Source organism: Malaclemys terrapin, chromosome 1 (genome assembly GCF_027887155.1).
Source record: "Malaclemys terrapin pileata isolate rMalTer1 chromosome 1, rMalTer1.hap1, whole genome shotgun sequence".
In the NCBI taxonomy this organism is placed as follows: domain Eukaryota; kingdom Metazoa; phylum Chordata; order Testudines; family Emydidae; genus Malaclemys; species Malaclemys terrapin.
The window spans coordinates 189456296-189475027 of NC_071505.1; the positions used below are offsets into that span (position 1 = coordinate 189456296).

At 44.8% G+C, this 18732-nt stretch overlaps 2 protein-coding genes across 6 annotated transcripts in view; one reads left to right on the plus strand and one right to left on the minus strand.

The window, feature by feature from the left end:
• Positions 1-1749: 1749 nt before the first annotated feature.
• Positions 1750-11537, minus strand: DNAJC28 (DnaJ heat shock protein family (Hsp40) member C28). Of its 5 annotated transcripts, XM_054048389.1 has the most exons (4): positions 11414-11537; positions 10893-11041; positions 10223-10292; positions 1750-3125 (listed from the first exon to the last, which is right to left on the minus strand). In XM_054048389.1, the coding sequence occupies exon 4, from the start codon at positions 3088-3090 to the stop codon at positions 1951-1953; it is 1140 nt and encodes a 379-aa protein (XP_053904364.1). In that variant the 5' UTR covers positions 3091-3125; positions 10223-10292; positions 10893-11041; positions 11414-11537; the 3' UTR covers positions 1750-1950. The 5 variants fall into 5 exon arrangements, with proteins under 5 accessions (XP_053904364.1, XP_053904376.1, XP_053904384.1 ...); XM_054048401.1 differs by lacking the exon at positions 10893-11041; XM_054048409.1 differs by lacking the exon at positions 11414-11537 and having other exon boundaries at positions 11022-11272.
• A 1597-nt stretch (positions 11538-13134) lies between these two features.
• Positions 13135-18732, plus strand: part of LOC128830596 (trifunctional purine biosynthetic protein adenosine-3-like) — a 49659-nt gene continuing 44061 nt past the window's right edge. Inside the window, exon 1 of the mRNA XM_054016460.1 lies at positions 13135-13455. The gene's annotated coding sequence lies outside the window, so the exon portion shown is untranslated. The remainder of the gene's footprint in view (positions 13456-18732) is intronic.

Below are 18732 nucleotides of genomic sequence, written 5' to 3' on the forward strand. Positions count from 1 at the left end.
ATCGGACCTCGTCAGCTCCTCCTCCCCTGCAGCCCAGCGCCCCGCTCCGGCAGCACTGTGCAGGGGCAGGGACCAGGTTGTGTGTTGCGCTGGGGAGCGCAGCCACGTGTCCGGCTCCGCACAGAGCCCAACACCATGTTCTGAGTGGCGGGGTAAGGGGGCCAGGGAACAGGAGAAGGGACAGGGAGATTTTGGAGGGGGCAGTCAAGAGACAGGGGGAGGTTTGGGAGTTCGGGGGGGGGGGGCTTTTGGGCAGTCAGGGTACAGGTAGGGGGTAGGGTCCTGGGGGGCAGTTTGGGGGGGGTCTTAGGAGGGGGCAGTTAGGGGACAAGGAACAGGGAGGCTTAGGTAGGGGGTGGGGTTCTGGATGGCAGTTAGGAGCAGGGGTCCCAGGAGGAGGCAGTCAGGGGACAAGGAGCGCGGGGGGGGGGGCTGTCAGGTGGCAGGGGTGGGGAGAGAGATTGGAGCAGTCAGGGGACAGGGAGCAGAGGGGTTTAGATGGGTCGGGAGTTCTGGGGGGGCTGTCAGGGGGTGGGGGGTGGTTGGATGGGGTGTGGGAGTCCCAGGGGTCTGTCTGGGGGTGGGGGTGTGGATAAGGGTTGGGGCAATCAGGGTACAGGTAGGGGGTAGGGTCCTAGGGGGCCAGTTAGGATGGGGGGAGGGTCTCAGGAGGGGGCAGTCAGGGGACAAGAGGCAGGGAGGCTTAGGTAGGGAGTGGAGTCCTGGGGGGCAGTTAGGGGCAGGGTCCCAGGAGGGGGCAGTCAGGGGACAAGGAACGGGGGGAGGGTTGGGGGTTCTTAGGGGGGCGGGAAGTGGGAGGGGGAGGGGCGGGGCTAGGGCAGGATGGGGGCGGGGCTCCTCCCGTCCTCATTTTTGCTTGCTGAAATATGGTAACCCTAGCTTAGTGGGATTGCATATGAGTTTGTGCACATCACACCAGTCTTTTACTTGCTCTGTCTGCTCATTTCTTATGAGGGGATGGACTACAGAAACGGACAAGAATCCTGGTCTCTGAAAAACCTGAGAGCCAATTTCAGTCTTTTGCCATATCACAGAAACAGAGAATGCAAGGACAGCACAGGCAGAGTACAAAATGAGTGTATGTGTAAACAAATGAAATAAATTCAGGTTTGATTGTTGCTAGATCACCTGTCAAGGAGCTGTGATTTAAAACTGTTTCAGCTTTCATTTGGAATGGTCAGATACTAGAAGCAACCATCGGTGGGACAAAAAGTTGTTGTGGTCTGTCAGCTTTCTCAGTGTCCTTTTAATATATAAGAAGCATTTAGAAAATGGAACTAGTAACTATGCTCCCAGCATTCTCAGGAAAATGTTCAGTCTACTTATCTAAAGAAATATGTACAGTACTATCTCATGCGAGCAGAGACTTTAATATTAGCCACAATTCCTTATACCAGAAAACAGTCTCTGACATCAATATTTTTTTAAATACGAAAAATGTATTACTTAGAAGGGCTCTTTTTTTTAACCTGCCCACTGTTCCTTGCTGTGAGCATTCAAACTAAGAGGGTAGAATGGTTCAATTAATAGAGCACAGGATAGGAAATTAGGAAATATAGATTCTATTCTTGGTTCTGTCACTAACTTGCTGTCATTTCTTTGCACCTCAGTTTCCTAATTTGTAAAGCAAAGATAATGGTACTTTTACAAGGTTTAATTATTTCTGATTTACTCAAATAAAACATTGGCTCGATATATGCAGAAGAATAAGCCTGACAAAAGCAAAACTGGCTGAGAAAAATTATTTATTCTTAAGCAGCTTTCATATTGACCACTTGGAGAGCCAGGTCAAGCAGCTAGATTCCTTCTAAACATTATAACATTAAAACAGGTAGGTTTTATATTTTCAGTAAACCTGAAAAATTCTCTCTCAAACTACAAAATATATTAACATGAATATTTAATCAAAACTGGTATATCTGTTTTATTTTATTTCAGCATAAGATTTATCCACTTCAAAAAGCTGGATTTAAGCCTAAATATTTTAACTTTTTCCTGTTCATTTTCCTTTGTATCCACATCAATGGTCTTTGTTTTTTCCATCAGGATCTCATAAGCCGCCTGTGCTCGTGCAATTTCTTTGTCTGCATTAAAATGAACCATTTGTCTGTTCAGAATGGGAACAATTAAATTAAAGTCATTAATTCTTTTGTTTAGTTTCTTAATATCTTCTATTAATTGTTCACAAATCTGACTCCATTGTTTCTGTCTACAAGGTGTCATTGGCTCTCCAAGTTTATTCCTAGATGCTACTATGTTCTTTCTTAGTTCCTCAATAGTTTCTCGTATTTCTTTCTGCATCAGAATCCATTCTGGTTGGTATCCATTATCTATTAGAATTCTGTTCAGGTTGTGAGTCATAGGATCAATATGTGGACAGTATGAAAATTTCTGCAATGGTTTTCCTTTACCACTGAGGTTATCAAAGTCTCCTTTAGCCATTGATTCCTGGATGAGGTCCTCAACCAAACGGTCAATTGCTTGGGTTATTTTTACCTTCTTACTCTGCCTTATATCTTTGGCTATCATAGTGTTCATAGCATACTGGCTCTCGAGTTTCTGCTTTCGATATTCCATCACCTGCTCAGCTGCACGATCTACTCTAAACTGCTTGTACTGTCGCTCTCTTTGACTCGGAGTCCCAAAACCAACACCTTCAAAACTTAAATACTGCCTGTGCTGTGGCGCTTTGGATTTGAATTTGGTTTCTTCTTCATCTTCACTTTCACTTGATTTCATTTTCTTGGCCACATCAGAAAGCACAGTTCGGTATGCTTCTTCTATCTGCACAAATGTTGCGGAATCAGCTGTGATGGAACCACTGTCTGGATGATACTGTTTGGCAAGATTTGTAAATGAATTTTTTACATCATCTAGGGAACACCCCTCCTGAAGTTTAAGAAGTCTGTAAGAGTCTTTGATGTTATTTTTAGACTTGTAACCTGACAACATTCTATGCTCAATGATATAGGGATAAGGAAATGTTTTTACTTTTTTGGGAATCATTGTTGAAAGTGCCCAGATATGACATCCAATTTTTTTTGTCAATATGACACAAAGCCACTTCATATTTCTTCAGATGCTGCTACATCCTAAACAATGACCTGGAAAAAAACAACAACACTGAACATAAAATGAAACTAATGTGTTGAATTTTAAAAGCCAATATTATTTCTTAAAATCTTCTTAAATTAACTAATTTTCGTTTACTTCCAAAGATTATCAAAATTCAGATTAATTTTTATGTACAAAGATCTTTATTTTAGAGGCCAACTCTCAGTCATACACTTACCAATATACATATTGTAACAGCAGATTAGCACTGTTTACACACAGAAGAATCCTGTCTATACTACAAATGAAAATTCATTTGCAACACAGCTCTCCCAGTATCACAAAAAAGCAGTTCTCTTTTGCAGGGTAAATATCCTAGGCTTTACACAGGTACAAAGTTTTAGCATGTTTCTTAAAACACAGTTAGGCCCTCTCTACATTGCAGAGAGCTGTGCTTTATAACTATGTTGAGGACATAATTGTGTAATAACAGAGCCCTGCCAATACAGTTGCATTTTAGTCAGGCTCTAAATATAAAGTACCCACCAGCTGGACTCTATATCCACACTTATGAATGCCCCAGGATCTATTTTTGCGAACAGAGGCTGCTAACAGGGAGTTTTGCAAGGGAGTTTGGAAGGGGAGTGGGAAGGGGGCAAGGTGCACTTGCTGTTCTTTAAAACCTGTAAACTAAACTACATTCAAAACTTCTTGATTTAAACAAAACCCTTTCATTAACTAGGTAGCTGCAGGAGACAATGCAGGCAGAAGCCCAGCAGCAGAGTGAGGGCTATCCAGTTTATAGCACTGAGTGCAGCATGTATGATTACCTGCCCTGTGGGCAGGTGGCGTATGTGTGCATTCGGTGCAAGGAGCTCCTGGCCCTCAGAGACTGCGTATGGGCTTTGGAGGCCAGGGTGGCGGTACTGGAGGAGCTAAGGGAGGCAGAGAGGTATGCTGATGAGGCTTTCCGGGACACTGTAGAATTGTCCCACCTCCGGTCAGACAGCCTCTGCGCTGTTAAGGAGGATGAAAGGCCAGGGAAGCAGAGCAGTCAACGGGAGCACAGGGAAACCTTCCCATAGTTGGGACCCTCCTTCCAGATGGTGTTAGGGTATCCTCTCGCATTAAGGTTACCTCTCCGGGAGAGGGAACTCCAGTCACTAGGAAAAGGCAGGTGTTAGTAATGGGAGATTCAATCATTAGAAACATAGATAGCTGGGTTTGTGATGACCGGGAGAACCGTATGGTGACTTGCCTGCCTGGTGCGAAGGTTGCGGATCTCTCGAGGCATCTAGATAGACTTATGTGTAGTGCTGGGAAGGAGCCAGTGATCGTGGTACATGTAGGTACCGATGACATAGGGAAGGGTAGAAGAGACGTCCTGGAGGCCAAATTTAGGCTGCTAGGGAAGAGACTGAAATCCAGGATCTCTATGGTGGCATTCTCAGAAATGCTCTCAGTTCCACGCGCAGGGCCAGGTAGGCAGGTAGAGCTTCAGACTCTCAATGCGTGGATGAGACGATGGTGTACAGAGGAGGGGTTTAGATTCATTAGGAACTGGGGAAACTTTTGGGATGGGGGGAGCCTATACAGGAGAGATGGGCTCCACCTAAACCAAAGTGGATCCAGACTGCTGGCACTTAACATTGAAAAGGTTGCAGAGCAGTTTTTAAACTAGGAGATGGGGGAAAGCCGACTGCTGCAGAGGAGCACGTGGATCGGATAGAGACTTCTGTTAGAGGAGATTCTATTGATAGAGATTATCTAGGCTATAGTCAGGAGCAGAGGATGGAAGAGGATAATGTAAGGGCCAGATCAGATGAGAAACATTCACATAAAGAATTGGACACATCAGAAAAGGGCAGACAAATAAACAGTGACAAGTTTTTAAAGTGCTTGTACACAAATGCTAGAAGTATAGATGATAAGATGGGTGAACTAGAGTACCTTGTGATAAAGGAGGATATTGATATAATTGGCATCACAGAAACCTGGTGGACTGAGGACAATCAATGGGACACAATCATTCTGGGGTACAAAATATATCGGAAGGACAGAACAAATCGTGCGGGGGCGAAGGGAGAGAGTGGCACTATATATGAAAGAAAATGTAGAATCAAATGAAGTAAAAATTTTAAGTGAATCCACATGTTCCATAGAATCTCTATGGATAGTAATTTCATGCTCTAATAAGAATATAACATTAGGGGTCTATTATCGACCACCTGACCAGGACAGTGATAGTGATGAGGAAATGCTAAGGGAAATTAGAAGGGCTATCAAAATTAAGAACTCAATAATAGTGGGGGATTTCAATTATCCCCATATTGCCTGGGAACATGTCACCTCAGGACGAAATGCAGAGACAAAATTTCTCGATACTTTAAATGACTGCTTCTTGGAGCAGCTGGTACAGGAACCCACAAGGGGAGAGGCAACTCTCGATTTAGTCCTGAGTGGAGCGCAGGAGCTGGTCAAAGAGGTAACTATAACAGGACCGCTTGGAAATAGTGACAATTATATAACAACATTTAACATCCCTGTGTTGGGAAGAACATCTCAAACAGCCCAACACTGTGGCATTCAATTTCAAAAAGGGAAACTATGCAAAAATGAGGGGGTTAGTTAAACAGAAATTAAAAGGTACAGTGACTAAAGTGAAACCCCTGCAAGCTGCATGGACGCTTTTTAAAGACTCCATAATAGAGGCCCAACTTAAATGTATACCCCAAATTAAGAAACACGGTAAAAGAACTAAAAAAGAACCACCATGGCTTAACAACCATGTAAAAGAAGCAGTGAGAGATAAAAAGGCATCTTTTAAAAAGTGGAAGTCAAATCCTAGTGAGGTAAATAGAAAGGAGCATAAACACTGCCAAATTAAGTGTAAAAATGTAATAAGAAAAGCCAAAGAGGAATTTAAAGAACGGCTAGCCAAAAACTCAAAAGGTAATAACAAAATGTTTGATAAGTACATGAGAAGCAGGAAGCCTGCTAAACATCCAGTGGGGTCCCTGGATGATCGAGATACAAAAGGAGCGCTTAAAGACGATAAACTCATTGTGGAGTAACTAAATGGATTCTTTGTTTCAGTCTTCATGGCTGAGGAGGTTAGGGAGATTCCCAAACCTGAGCCAGCTTTTATAGGTGACAATCTGAGGCCTTGGCTACACTTGCTAGTTGCAGCGCTGTAAAGCCACCCCCAGCGCTGTAACTCACTCCCCGTCCACACTGGCAAGGCATTTGCAGCGCTGTATCTCCGTGGTTGCAGCGCTGCATGTACTCCACCTCTCCGAGAGGAATAGCGAGTATTGCGCTGCCGCTGCAGTGTGGCCACCCAATGTGCTGTGACTGGCCTCCAGAAGTATTTTGTAGTATCCCACAATGCCTGTTCTCGCCACTCTGGTCATCAGTTCAAACTCTACTACCCTGGCCTCAGGTAACCAACCATGTGACCCACCCTTTACATTCCCTGGGAATTTTAAAAATCCCCTTCCTGTTTGCTCAGTCCGGCGTGGCATGGCGTGCTATCAGCAAATCTTTCCAGGTGACCATGCCTCCACGCGCCAAGCGAGCCCCAGCATGGAGCAATGGCGAGTTGCTGGACCTCATCAGTGTTTGAGGGGAGGAAGCTGTACAGTCCCAGCTGCGCTCCAGCCGTAGGAATTATGATACCTTTGGGAAGGTATCAAAGGACATGATGGAAAGGGGCCATGACCGGGACGCCCTGCAGTGCAGGATTAAAGTGAAGGAGCTGCGGGACTCAAATATCCTAGATGCCAACCTCTTTTACTCCTGTTAGTAAGATCAAATAAATCTAGAACATTAACTTTTTAGTAAGAATAGAAAAGAGCAATAATGCCTTAACTTTGATTCTACTGAGAAGACTGGCTGCTGAAAGCGCTGGTATCCCAAAGCAATTCTTTTTCAACATTTACATAAAAGATAATTTTTCACACAAAAATCAACTATAGAAAGATAGGAAGCAAGCAAAAACTATACACCTAATACACCACTGAAACAACCCATTATTGTTCATGAGAATCATCAGCCTAATTCCTTGTACAGTACACTAAGATCATCTTTACTTTCATGGCCACCACTACCAAAGACTTTGTGTCAGCTTGCATTTCAAGATATAAAACTGGACAGGTTGAATCAATTACTGTTACTTAAATTTTCTACAGCTAGCAGGCTATTTGGAAGAACCTTCTGAAAAGAGGCAAGATTAGAAGCATTCAACGTTGATCATCTGTCCTGAATGCCTTGTAAAGGTACAACTCCACACATACAGAATCAAAGCATGGGTTTTTAAACTTAAGATGAGCAGCGGGTTCTTTTATTTTCTAATCACCTTGCCTTGTTTTACTTTCTTATTATAAACACTACCACTGTGAATTCTTATGGCTTTGGTTATGCAGGAGGTTGGATTAGATCAGTGGTTCTCAAACTTTAACAACCTGCAAACCCCTTTCACTAAAATGTCAAGCCTCACGAACCCCCTCCTAAAAATGAATATTTCCAGGGATTTTCTCCTTTGCCTGAGTATAAATTATAAAAGCAGTGATCTTGGACATATAAAATTTGTTTTTATGACATGCTTATTACACACTATTTATTATTAATTATTTATCATTACAGTATTTTTATTACATTATGAAAATGGCAACACTCTTCCAAGATCTCACTTTCGTAGCTTGTATCACTTTGAATAAGCCTGTTATAAGACATGGCTCCTATGTTTCATCAAGCAGTATCAGATGTGAAACAGCATGAAGGTATTTAAGATGCCAACTCAAAGAGTTCCTCCTACACAAGCATTCAGGTCTTGAGCAGTCCAGGCAAACAACCCATGTTACAATAAAGCTTAAACTTGTTCTTCATAATAATTTTTAAAACAATACTAGCTGCCTATTTAATTTTAAAAACAGCAAAAAATATCCACCTCCCTTTTCATTTCTTATAAAGAGTCTTGAAGTTTAAATCTCCTTCCTGTGATAGAGATGCTTGCTTTGATCTGCTTAGCTCTGGGAAGTCCAGGGGCTCTGGGCTGCTGGCCCTGTGCTGCCCGGGGGTCCCTAGGGACAGCTCTGTCCGCCATTATGGAATTTCCTCCCCAAAAAAACCCTGTAACATTTCGCAAACCCCAGTTTGGGAACCACTGGACTAGATGATCATTATAGTCTCTTGTTGCCTTAAAAATGAATGCAAATGTGTCAAATAAGATAAATAGACCATCTCTTAGAACTGAGTGCATTAGTCAGAGGATGAATCTCCTACAACTCTGTGTAACAGTTTTTCATATAGTCATGCTTACTCAAAATAGTGTGTTGAAAGTTTTTATGCCTATTAGCCACTTTGAGTTGCTGTCAAATTAAGATTAAGCTCAGAATTAGACCTGCTTTATATTTATAATCTGATTGAAAAAAAAATTCTGATTTTAAGTACTGTATCACTTAAAAGTACTTGTACAATCCACTACTCTTGTTACTTTTGTTTAAATCTACCTACATGCCTCCAGCTTCCATTCAGGACACATCACACGATCCATTGTCTAGAGCAGGGGTCAGCAACGTTTGGCACGTGGCTCGCCAGGGTAAGCACCCTGGCGGGCCGGGCCAGTTTTATTTACCTACTGATGCAGTAGGTTCGTCCGATCACGGGCCCCACTGGCCACGGTTCGTCGTCCCGGGCCAATGGGGGCGGCGGGAAGCGGTGCGGGCGAGCGATGTGCTGGCCCCGGCTTCTCGCCGCCCCCATTGGCCCGGGACGGCAAACCGCGGCCAGTGGGGGCCGCGATCGGCCGAACCTGCCACATCAGCAGGTAAATAAAACTGGCCCGGCCTGCCAGGGTGCTTACCATGGCGAGCTGCGTGCCAAACACTGCCGAACCCTGGTCTAGAGCCAAGCCCTAAAATACAACCGAATTGGCTCCAATTCCTCAGACAGAGACAAACATCTACAAGACCTTTATCAAGCATTCTTAAAACTACAATACCCACCTGGGGAAGTGAGGAAACAGATTGACAGAGCGAGACAGGTACCCAGAAATCACCTACTACAGGACAAGCCCAAAAAGGAAAATAACAGAACACCACTGGCCATCACGTACAGCCCTCAGCTAAAACCTCTCCAGCACATTGTCAACAATCTACAACCTATCCTGGAAAACAATCCCTCACTCTCACAGACCTTGGGAGACAGGCCAGAACTCACAGACAACCCCCCAACCTGAAGCAAATACTCACCAGCAACTATACACCACACCACAGAAACACCAACCAAGGAACCAATCCCTGTAGCAAACCTCGTTGCCTACTCTGTCCCCATATCTACTCTAGCGACACCATTAGAGGACCCAACCACATCAGCCACACCATCAAGGGCTCATTCACCTGCACGTCTACTAAAGTGATATATGTCATCATGTGCCACTGATGCCCCTCTGTCATGTACATTGGCCAAACCGGACAGTCCCTACCTAAAAGAATAAATGGACGCAAATGGGACATCAGGAATGGTAACATACTAAACCCAGTAGGTGAACACTTCAATCCCCCTGGACATTCTATAACAGATTTAAAGGTAACTATTCTTGAACAAAAAAACTTCAGAAACAGACTTAAAAGAGAAACAGCAAAACTAAAATTCATTTGCAAATTTAACACCATTAATTTGGGCCTGAATGGGGACTGGGAGTGGCTGGCTCATTACAAAAGCAGCTTTGCTTCTTCTGGAATTGACACCTCCTCATCCATTATTGGGGTCGGAATACATCCACCCTGATCGAATTGGCCCTGTCAACACTGGTTCTCCACTTGTGAGGTACTCCCTTCTCTTCATGTGTCATTATATAATGCCTGCATCTGTAACTTTCACTCCATGCATCTTAAGAAGTGAGGCTTTTTACCCAAATAAATCTGTTAGTCTTTAAGGTGCCACCGGACTCCTTGTTGTTTTTGTAAATCTAAAAGTAATACTCGATTGTTGATAATTTTAAATAAAAGCTGCTACGATTATGTATAATATTGAATACATTTTGGTGTGTGGTGCTTTATGTAGGATAGTTATGTAAGACCTATGCAAAATGGTATTTTGTACTATCATGCGCTACAAAAGTATTTAACTAAAATGGCATCCTCACCGTTATGGTGATTTTGGCCTTAATCCTGCAATTTACAACAGAGGAGGCCTTTCTTCTCTGACAGAGGCATCTGTGAGAAAAATATTATTGCTGTTTAATAAGCATTCATTAAATGAACATTTCCATCTGCAAACACTCAGGGCAGGTCTACACTTCAAACGCTGCACTGCACAAATGCAGCTGTGCCACTGAACATGTAAGTGAGATGCTCCTGTGCCATTAGGAGAGCTTCTCCTTTTGGCATAGTTAATCCACCTACCCGAGAGGCGGTATAACCAGGGCCGGCTCCCGGGTTTTGGCCGCCCCAAGCAGCCAAAACAAAAACAAACAAACAAAAAAGCCACGATAGCGATCTGCGGCGGCAATTCGTCTGGAAGTCCTTCACTCCCAGGGACTGTCCGCTGAATTGCCGCCGAATACCTGGACCTGCTGCCCCAAGCACCTGCTTGAGAAGCTGGTGCCTGGAGCCGGCCCTGGGTATAACTGTGTCAATGGGAGAGCTTCTTCTGTCAGCACAGCGCTGGCTACATGTGGGGATAGGTCAGTGTAAGTACATTGCTCAGGGACTTGGACTTTTCAAACCCAAGTGACATAGTTATACACCAATATAGATCTGTAGTGTAGACCTGGCCTCACTTTGCTCACAGCAGAAGGGTTACTCTAGACTCACCGTTTATGGTAAAACTTGATTTTCCAGCTCTAGAGCTACTTTTCCCCACAGACCAAACAATGCCTTCGCAGCAGTGCCAGCTGTGCAATGATGTGGGGGGAACCCTCGAGATCAGTGACGCTGGCTCACCCTGGGACAGCTGTTTCCCACTACATCACAATGACAGATTAACAGCTCCGCATGAGATCTGACACGCTGCACCCGGCGCGGCCAGACTGGGGCTCAGAGGCCAGGGTGATGGGCCACTTCCGGAGCTGCAACCAAGGGGCCGCCTGTGGGTGGCGCTGCCATTAACCGGCCTTACCCCGCTCAGCGGGCGGGCGGGGCGGGGCGCAGCAGGGCGGGGGCAGAGGGGGAGTGACACTGACACCGAGTCCCTCCCCCCAGCCAAGCTCTCGGCACAGCCCGCCAGTGTCACAGCCCCACCCCAGGGGGGCCGGGCCGGGCCCTGCAGCGCCCCTTGCCCCTCCCCCATTGCCCCCGGCTGTCAACGCCGCTGCAGCCCGACGCCCCCACCTCACCTGGACCCCTCCGTGTCCCGCCCCCTTCCGCCCCCGTGCTTGGCGCATGCGTAGAGGAGCGGGAAGGCACGCGCACGTTGAGGGGTTGTGTCTGGAAGCGCGGAGGGAGGGGCAGCTCCTTTCACCCTGCGCTCAGGGATGGCTCCTAGCGGCTCTCTCAGGCGGAGCGGCCCCGCCCCTCCCATTCCAACGGAGCCGACATTCGTACCGCCTGGGATTGTGGGATATGTAGTCCCGACCATAGACAGAGGCCTCTGGCTGCCCTGCCAATGCGTGACCCCGACCGCTTCTGCGTCCGCCTGGCACGTGACAGAGTCTGGGTTTATTGTGACCCGCGGCCCGCATGGCAGAATTCAGGGGCTGTGAGCGGGCGCCACGTGGGCGGGAGACCCCAGTGTGAGGGGGCGGGGGGGCGTTGAAAGCTGTCCGGACACAGTGGGAGGGGCCATCATCGGGGAGCGGCCGCGTGCACAGGGCTGGCAGTTAATTGGGCGGTACCTTTGTTGGTGACTGTTCGAGCCCCGCCCGCCCCTGGTGACACCGCAACAAACAAGAAATTAACCCCCCTCCACCGCCAGTGCCATCTGTAATGCACAGCCCGCTCCTGAGACAGTGTTTAAAGTGTTCCCCATCAGCAGCCCGAAGCACCTGCAACTTATTTGAAAAGCCCATGTCGTTGGGGCCTAAATGCCCTATAAAGTCCCCTGGGAAACAGAACAAAACTGTCAGGGCCAGGCCAGCTGTTAATTTATCACGGTTAGGAACATGGTCACTTGGAAAGAACTGTGCATTCCTTATCCCGAGAGAGGGGCTGAGTGAATGAACTCTCAGTGATGTCAATGAGTGCTTCAGGCTTCGGTGATGCCCTCAGTCTATCTCTTTGCTCGCTAACAAATGAACTCTGCCTGGTAGATGCTGAACTTTCATATCTTTTAGGCACTATAGATATGAAGTGTGGTTTGTGCAGCAGTAGTTGCACTGAAGCATAATGGTATCTTTTGTGGGGTAGCGGTTTCGGTTTATCTGTGGATGGAATATTGGTTTCAAGATACTATGTGCCAAACTCAGAAGTGATGTACATGGGGGTACAGCCAAGCTCTAAGATACAACCATATTTGCTCCGATCCCTCAGAGACAAACACAAGATCTCTATCAAGCGTTCTTAAAACTACAATACCCACCTTGTGAAGGGAAGAAACAGATTGACAGAGCCAGAAGAGTACCTAGAAGTCACCAACTACAAGACGGGCCCAACAAAGAAAGTAACAGAACACCACTAGCCATCACGTACAGCCCCCAACTAAAACCTTTCCAGCGCATCATCAAGGATCTACAACCTATCCTGAAGGACGATCCCTCACTCTCACAGACCTTGGGAGACAGGCCAGTCCTTGCCTACAGACAGCCCCCCAACCTGAAGCAAATACTCACCAGCAACTACACAACAAAAACACCAATCCAGGAACCAAACCCTGCAACAAACCCCAGTGCCAACTCTGTTCACATATCTATTCAAGGGACGCCATCATAGGACCTAACCACATCAGCCACACCATCAGGGGCTCGTTCTCCTGCACACCTACCAATGTGATATAAGCCATCATGTGCCAGCAATGCCCCGCTGCCAAGTACATTGGCTAAACCGGACAGTCTCTACGCAAAAGAATAAATGGACACAAATCGGACATCAGGAATTATAAAATTCAAAAACCAGTAGGAGAACACTTCATTCTCCCTGGTCACTCAATAACAGACCTAAAAGTGACAATTCTTCAACAACAAAAATTCAAAAACAGACTCCAATGTGAAACTGCAGAACTGGAATTAATTTGCAAACTGGACACCATCAAATTAGGCCTGAATAAAGACTGGGAGTGGTTGGGTCATTACAAAACCTAAACCTAATTTCCCCCTACTGTTACTCACACCTTCTTGTCAACTGTTTGAAATGGGCCACTCTCATTACCACTACAAAAGTTATTTTTCCTCCCTTGGTATCCTACTGTTAATTGAATTGTCTCATTAGACTGACTTCACACTTGGTAAGTCAACGCCCATCATTTCATGTATTTATACCTGTTCCTGTATTTTCCACTCCATGCATCTGTTGAAGTGGGTTCTAGCCCACAAAAGCTTATGCCCAAATAAATTTGTTAGTCTCTAAGGTGCGGGAGGGGGCGGAGTTGGGGCGGGGACTTTGTGGAAGGGGTTGGAATGGGGGCAGGAGGGAGTGGGGCCTGGGGCAGAGGGGGGTCGAGCATCCACTGGTGCCAGTAGAAGTTGTCGCCTATGCACTAACATAACTGTGTAAAAGGAGGCCTGTTTCATTTTTCTTTACACGCTTGTGATAGAATGTACCTCATGTGTCCACACCACACTTACTACTGTAATAATCTTTGTACAAAGTATGCCTTGTGAGTTTTTTGAAAACTCATAATTTTCTGGTCATTATTGTCCTGATAAAATCTGTGTGGCAACGTCATATGAGAAGTTATAATATTCCACTTTATGATGTTAACACATATTCCAAACTGAAGTTGGCAGATAGGTCTGTCTCAAAGGAATGTGTGCTCTGCTTAATTTGCATTTAAGCAGTAAACAGAGTCATCAAGCAGGTAGGGAAACAAAGTATCCTCAATTAGGTGAGGAAAAAGCAGCAGGGAATATCCTTCCATATAGACTGTCTTGTCTCCCGAATGTCATCTGGAGATGCATTCACAGCCAGAGCCGGCTCTAGGTTTTTTGCTGCCCCAAGCAAAAAAATTTTTGGCTGCCCCCCCACCAGCCCTGGGCTCTCTCTCCTCCCCCCCCCCCAAATGCACCCTCCTGTCACCCCAGCCCTGGGTCACTGGTAACTCGCTCCCAGAGCGGGTCATTCAGCAGGAATTTTGGATGTGTACAGAACACAGATAGGATTGGTTCCCATATGGTTACAGAACTGCAGTAAAGTGGAACAATTTTCAGCTTGTGTGATTGGAGGATATCTGGATGCATATTATAAGACTGTCCTACATAAATGAGGAAAAGTTTAGGTATCTTTATTATTCTTTTGTTCCATTCTTTGTTTCTATGGGGAATTTGCCAATGCAATCTCACTGCCTTCTTTTTAAACAAATAAAACCAAAACTAAAAAAAAAAAGCAATGGCTGTTGAAAATAGCAATTCCAGTCCTAATAACCACTGGGAAGCATTTCTTGCTCAATTTATTCTACTTTTTCTACAGCAAGTTACAGTGGATCAGTAGATTTGATTTGGGAGAAACGAAGTAACAGCTGCCCAAATTGAGCTTGAGCACTCCTGAATTTTGAGGGTGTTCAAATCTGGAAGGCAGGTGCTGGATTCCCTTTCTGAATATTAGCTAAATCTGGAAAGGAAAAGTCAATTTCTGCTTCCATGGCTCAGAAGTGTAAATCCTCCTACGTGCCTGGTACTGTATCTAAAGCTGCCCAGGTCCAGAGCCTCCCCTCCCTTACTTTTCATTTTAAATTCTAGTGGGATCCACGTACCTCCCTTGCTAGGCTTCAGATAGAGAGGTGCACTGTCCATTTAGTCCGCCCAATTCTTTCTTTGGGGGAGAGCCCAGGGCTGGGGCGGCAGGAGGTGTGTGTGGGGGGTGAGCCCAGGGCTGGGGTGGCAGGAGGTGCAGGTGGGGGCCAGAGCTGGGGCGGCAGGAGATGCTGGTGGGGGGAGAGCCCAGGGCTGGGGCAGCAGGGGGGTGCAGATGGGGGCCAGAGCAGGGGGTGTGGGCAGGGGAGAGTCCAGGCCTGGGGCAACATGGAGGTGCAGGGGGAGCCCAGGGCTGGAGTGGGGGACAGCAAAAAACCTAGAGCTGGCTCTGTCCCTACCATTCACAACAAGCTGCAGCATGAGGTTTCAGTTCCACACTCCTTCCCCCTCCCTTTCCTGTTAATTGCAGCCAAGGGAATGCTGGGAAATGTAGTTTTTTCCCTGCTCCAGGGCTGGCTCTGTAGGCAGGGAGCTAACCAAGGAACTACAGCTCCCAGGGCCTCCTGTTGGTTCTCAGCTCCCATGCTGGATTCTTGCACCCCTGCAAATTTGCCGCCCCAAGCAACTGCTTGCTTTGCTGGTGCCTAGAGCCGGCCCTGTTCACAGCACCTGAAGGACAAAGGAAGCAGTGCTGAACTGGTGGAAGGGGCCTGACCTAAGAAGTTTGATCAGTAAGTCTGCTGAAAGTGTATGGTGAGAAACTACTTTGCTTGATTCTGATATAGTTAAGCACCATCAGAGTTGTAACTTTATTTTCTTGTAACCATTTCTGACTTATGCCTCGTTACTTGTACATCACTTAAAATCTCTCTTTGTAGTGAATAAACTTACTTTATTGTTTTATCTAGGCCAATGTGTTTAAACTGAAGTGTCTGGGAAACTCCATTTGGGGTGGCAGGTTCTGTGCAAATTATTTCTTTTAAAGCAATAACAGACTTTATATAAACTTGTATTGTCCAGGAGAGGGGTGGGTATTACAGGACATACATTTCTGTGGGGAAATCTAATACTGGGGGTGTGTTGGGGTCACCTGCAGTATAACCAAGGTTGGTAAGAGGCTAGGTGTGGTTGGGTGCAGCACACACACAGACATAGCTTGGAATGACTTTCATGCTGGAGGCTACAGCAGCAGCAAAGCATTGTAAAAGGCACCCCAGGTTAGAGGGCAGGAGGGACACAGCAACTCATTAGTCTGGATTGTACCCTGATATGTTGCTTTTCCTGTTGCATTTTTGCACTTTGTTCTCTTGAAGTAAATTACACCAATTTATGTTGCTTATGCTGTTTTATGAATATGCAATTTATACCATCACTTACATCCCCTCTGAATCTGGCCCTGTGTAGTCAGTTTGTTCTCCTTTTGTTTGATCTGTATATGAAAACTGCAGCAAACCTAAACATTTACATGAAGTGGAAATGATGCCATGGAAGAAGTGTTTTTGTTTGGGTGTTAGACATTTCAACAGTTTGTGTCTCTTATTTTCTCTCTGTTTATTATTGTATGTCTGTCTGTCTCTTTCCTAACCTACCTAAGAAAATGATTTAAGTCAGATAATTGCAGTATGTTGTGGGCAGTTAGAATGAATGCAAATTTTCAGTATCTCCCTCTTATGTGATTGGGTAGAAGAAGGCATGTTTTCAGAATTGTGTGGATTCTTGTTGTGATCTACACTGCAGGATCCCTGTGAATGTAAGAAGAAATTGCTTAAATATCTACAGACCAAATTCTGCCTCAGCAGTTGTATGCTTGTTTGATCAGATTTCAACTAAGGCATCTCCCTCTGTTTGTCATTCACTAGAAGAAAGAAAAAGAGATGTTTGACTTGATAGGTGATGTTTAAGCTTATTGTAATGTGCATGGCTTTTTTCACTGTGATGCTAAAATCTGGCATCTGTCCATCAATATGTAAGGAATTGGAAGGTGTGCATGTGTGGGATTATCCTGTTTGTTAATGTAAATTTATTTATTTTAATGATGTGAGAGGAATGTATTGTGTTTTAGAGACACAAACTTTTATTTCTCACTGCCTCAGTGTGCGCCTGCTTTTAAGAAGTTCACACACAGGTTTTGCTCAGTGATATATCAGCACGTTTTGATTTATTTTTCTGTAAACAACTGTAGTATTGGAAACATGGTGTTAGTCACGTCTCTTAATGCACTACTGGAAGGTGTTCAAATACTATGGCGGTGAGGATGGTATAAGAACCTATAAAGAATGGAATAGAACATATTACTTATTGTGTACCTATCTCCAGCAATGAATAAACCTCATTTTATTTTCCACAGGGTTAAAAGGTTCCATGTCATAATTCAGGATTAAAGGAAAAACGCTTTACTTTAATCTGTGCTAGATATTAAAGTAGATGTTAAACAAATCTAAAAGTGTATTTATATTACTGATTTGAGATTGTGGGGAGTTACACATGCACATCAAGGAATGACTCTTCAATATTAATTTAAAGAATGTCTCTCCCATCGTCTGACATCAGAAAAGAACAGTTTTTAACTTCTGTACTGTTACCAAAGATGTTTGTTTTATTGTTATAGAAAGTTGCCTTGAGATTCATTACTTGAAAAGGGCCATAAATGTGCAGTTAAATGACACAGACTGATGAGTACATTGACCAATGTCTCAGTTCAGAAATTATCATCTTTGTTTTTATAGGGAATGGGGAATATAGAGTTTGTGTGGATTACCAGCAAAAATACAGAACTGATTGGTGGAGAAGTAATGCCATATTATTTGTTGCTCTCCTGTAAGAAATTCAAAGAATGGAGACTAACAAATGTTACATAGGTTTTTGGGGGGCATCCTGTTTTATATTGCTTTGTTTTTAAAAGGAGTGAGTCACTTGCATTACCAGCAGGAGTTAAAGTAAGGGGGAGTACAGCTCTCCCTCTTCTGCTAAAAGGAGAATGGGAGCACACGCCCTCCTTCTTGTCCTTCTCCATGGCTTGGAGAGCTTAGCTCCCCACGAGTTTGTTGTCCTTGACTATGGGATCAGCTCTCATCACACAGAAGAATTTGAACTGGGAGCAGGAGGAAGGGGTTGTATCTGGCTGGGGAGTTTCTGGAATCATTAAATGGAGCAGTACTGCCTGATGTGGCAAGTAGAGGTGTCTCAGCTGGGAGTCCCCATCATATCTCCTCTAAAGTAAGTTCTGTTCTTACACTAGCTCCCTTTCCTGCCAAGATGCCTTTAAGTTGCCTGCAAGAAGGGGGGAAGGGAGAGGAAAGCCCTCTCCCTTTTTCTTCTTTATGATAAGCATGAAGGGGTTTCTGCTTGTGTGTGTTTTCCCTGCCTCCCACCCTCCACTAGAAATTTAGATCTATTCTACCTTGAAAGACTCTACTGAACTAGTGAAATTATGATGGGTCAAGAAGAGGTTGAAAACTGAATAATTGTGAGGGGAGAGGATTTAAATCAATTTTTTAAAAACTTTTTTCGTTAACACCTATTTAATTCCAGAGCATTTGGGATAAATTATGTTTTTGTTATAATGTCATCAAATTCAACCTTTGGTTTATTGTGAGCTCTCTCATCCTTTAATCAGTACTGTAAAACACACACCCCAGGAAAGTCTTCCAGCAACAACAGGGAAGATCAGACTTAACATTTCTGATATAGCTAAGACCAAAGGCAGGGGAGGGAGGGGCAGGAAAAATCAAACTTTTCATAAAGAAGCAAAAAAGGGAAGAACCCAAGTTTTAATTTTTTTTGCACAAAGTTAACTTTATTTCAAGGTAATCTAATGTACATATTTAGTATGTCTAATGTATAGTACCCTTACTCGGGAAAAAAAGGGAAAA

Bases quoted from the DNA above. Each gene is read 5' to 3' on its own strand.
- DNAJC28 (XM_054048417.1), bottom strand. From the start codon at position 3,090: ATGAAGTGGCTTTGTGTCATATTGACAAAAAAAATTGGATGTCATATC.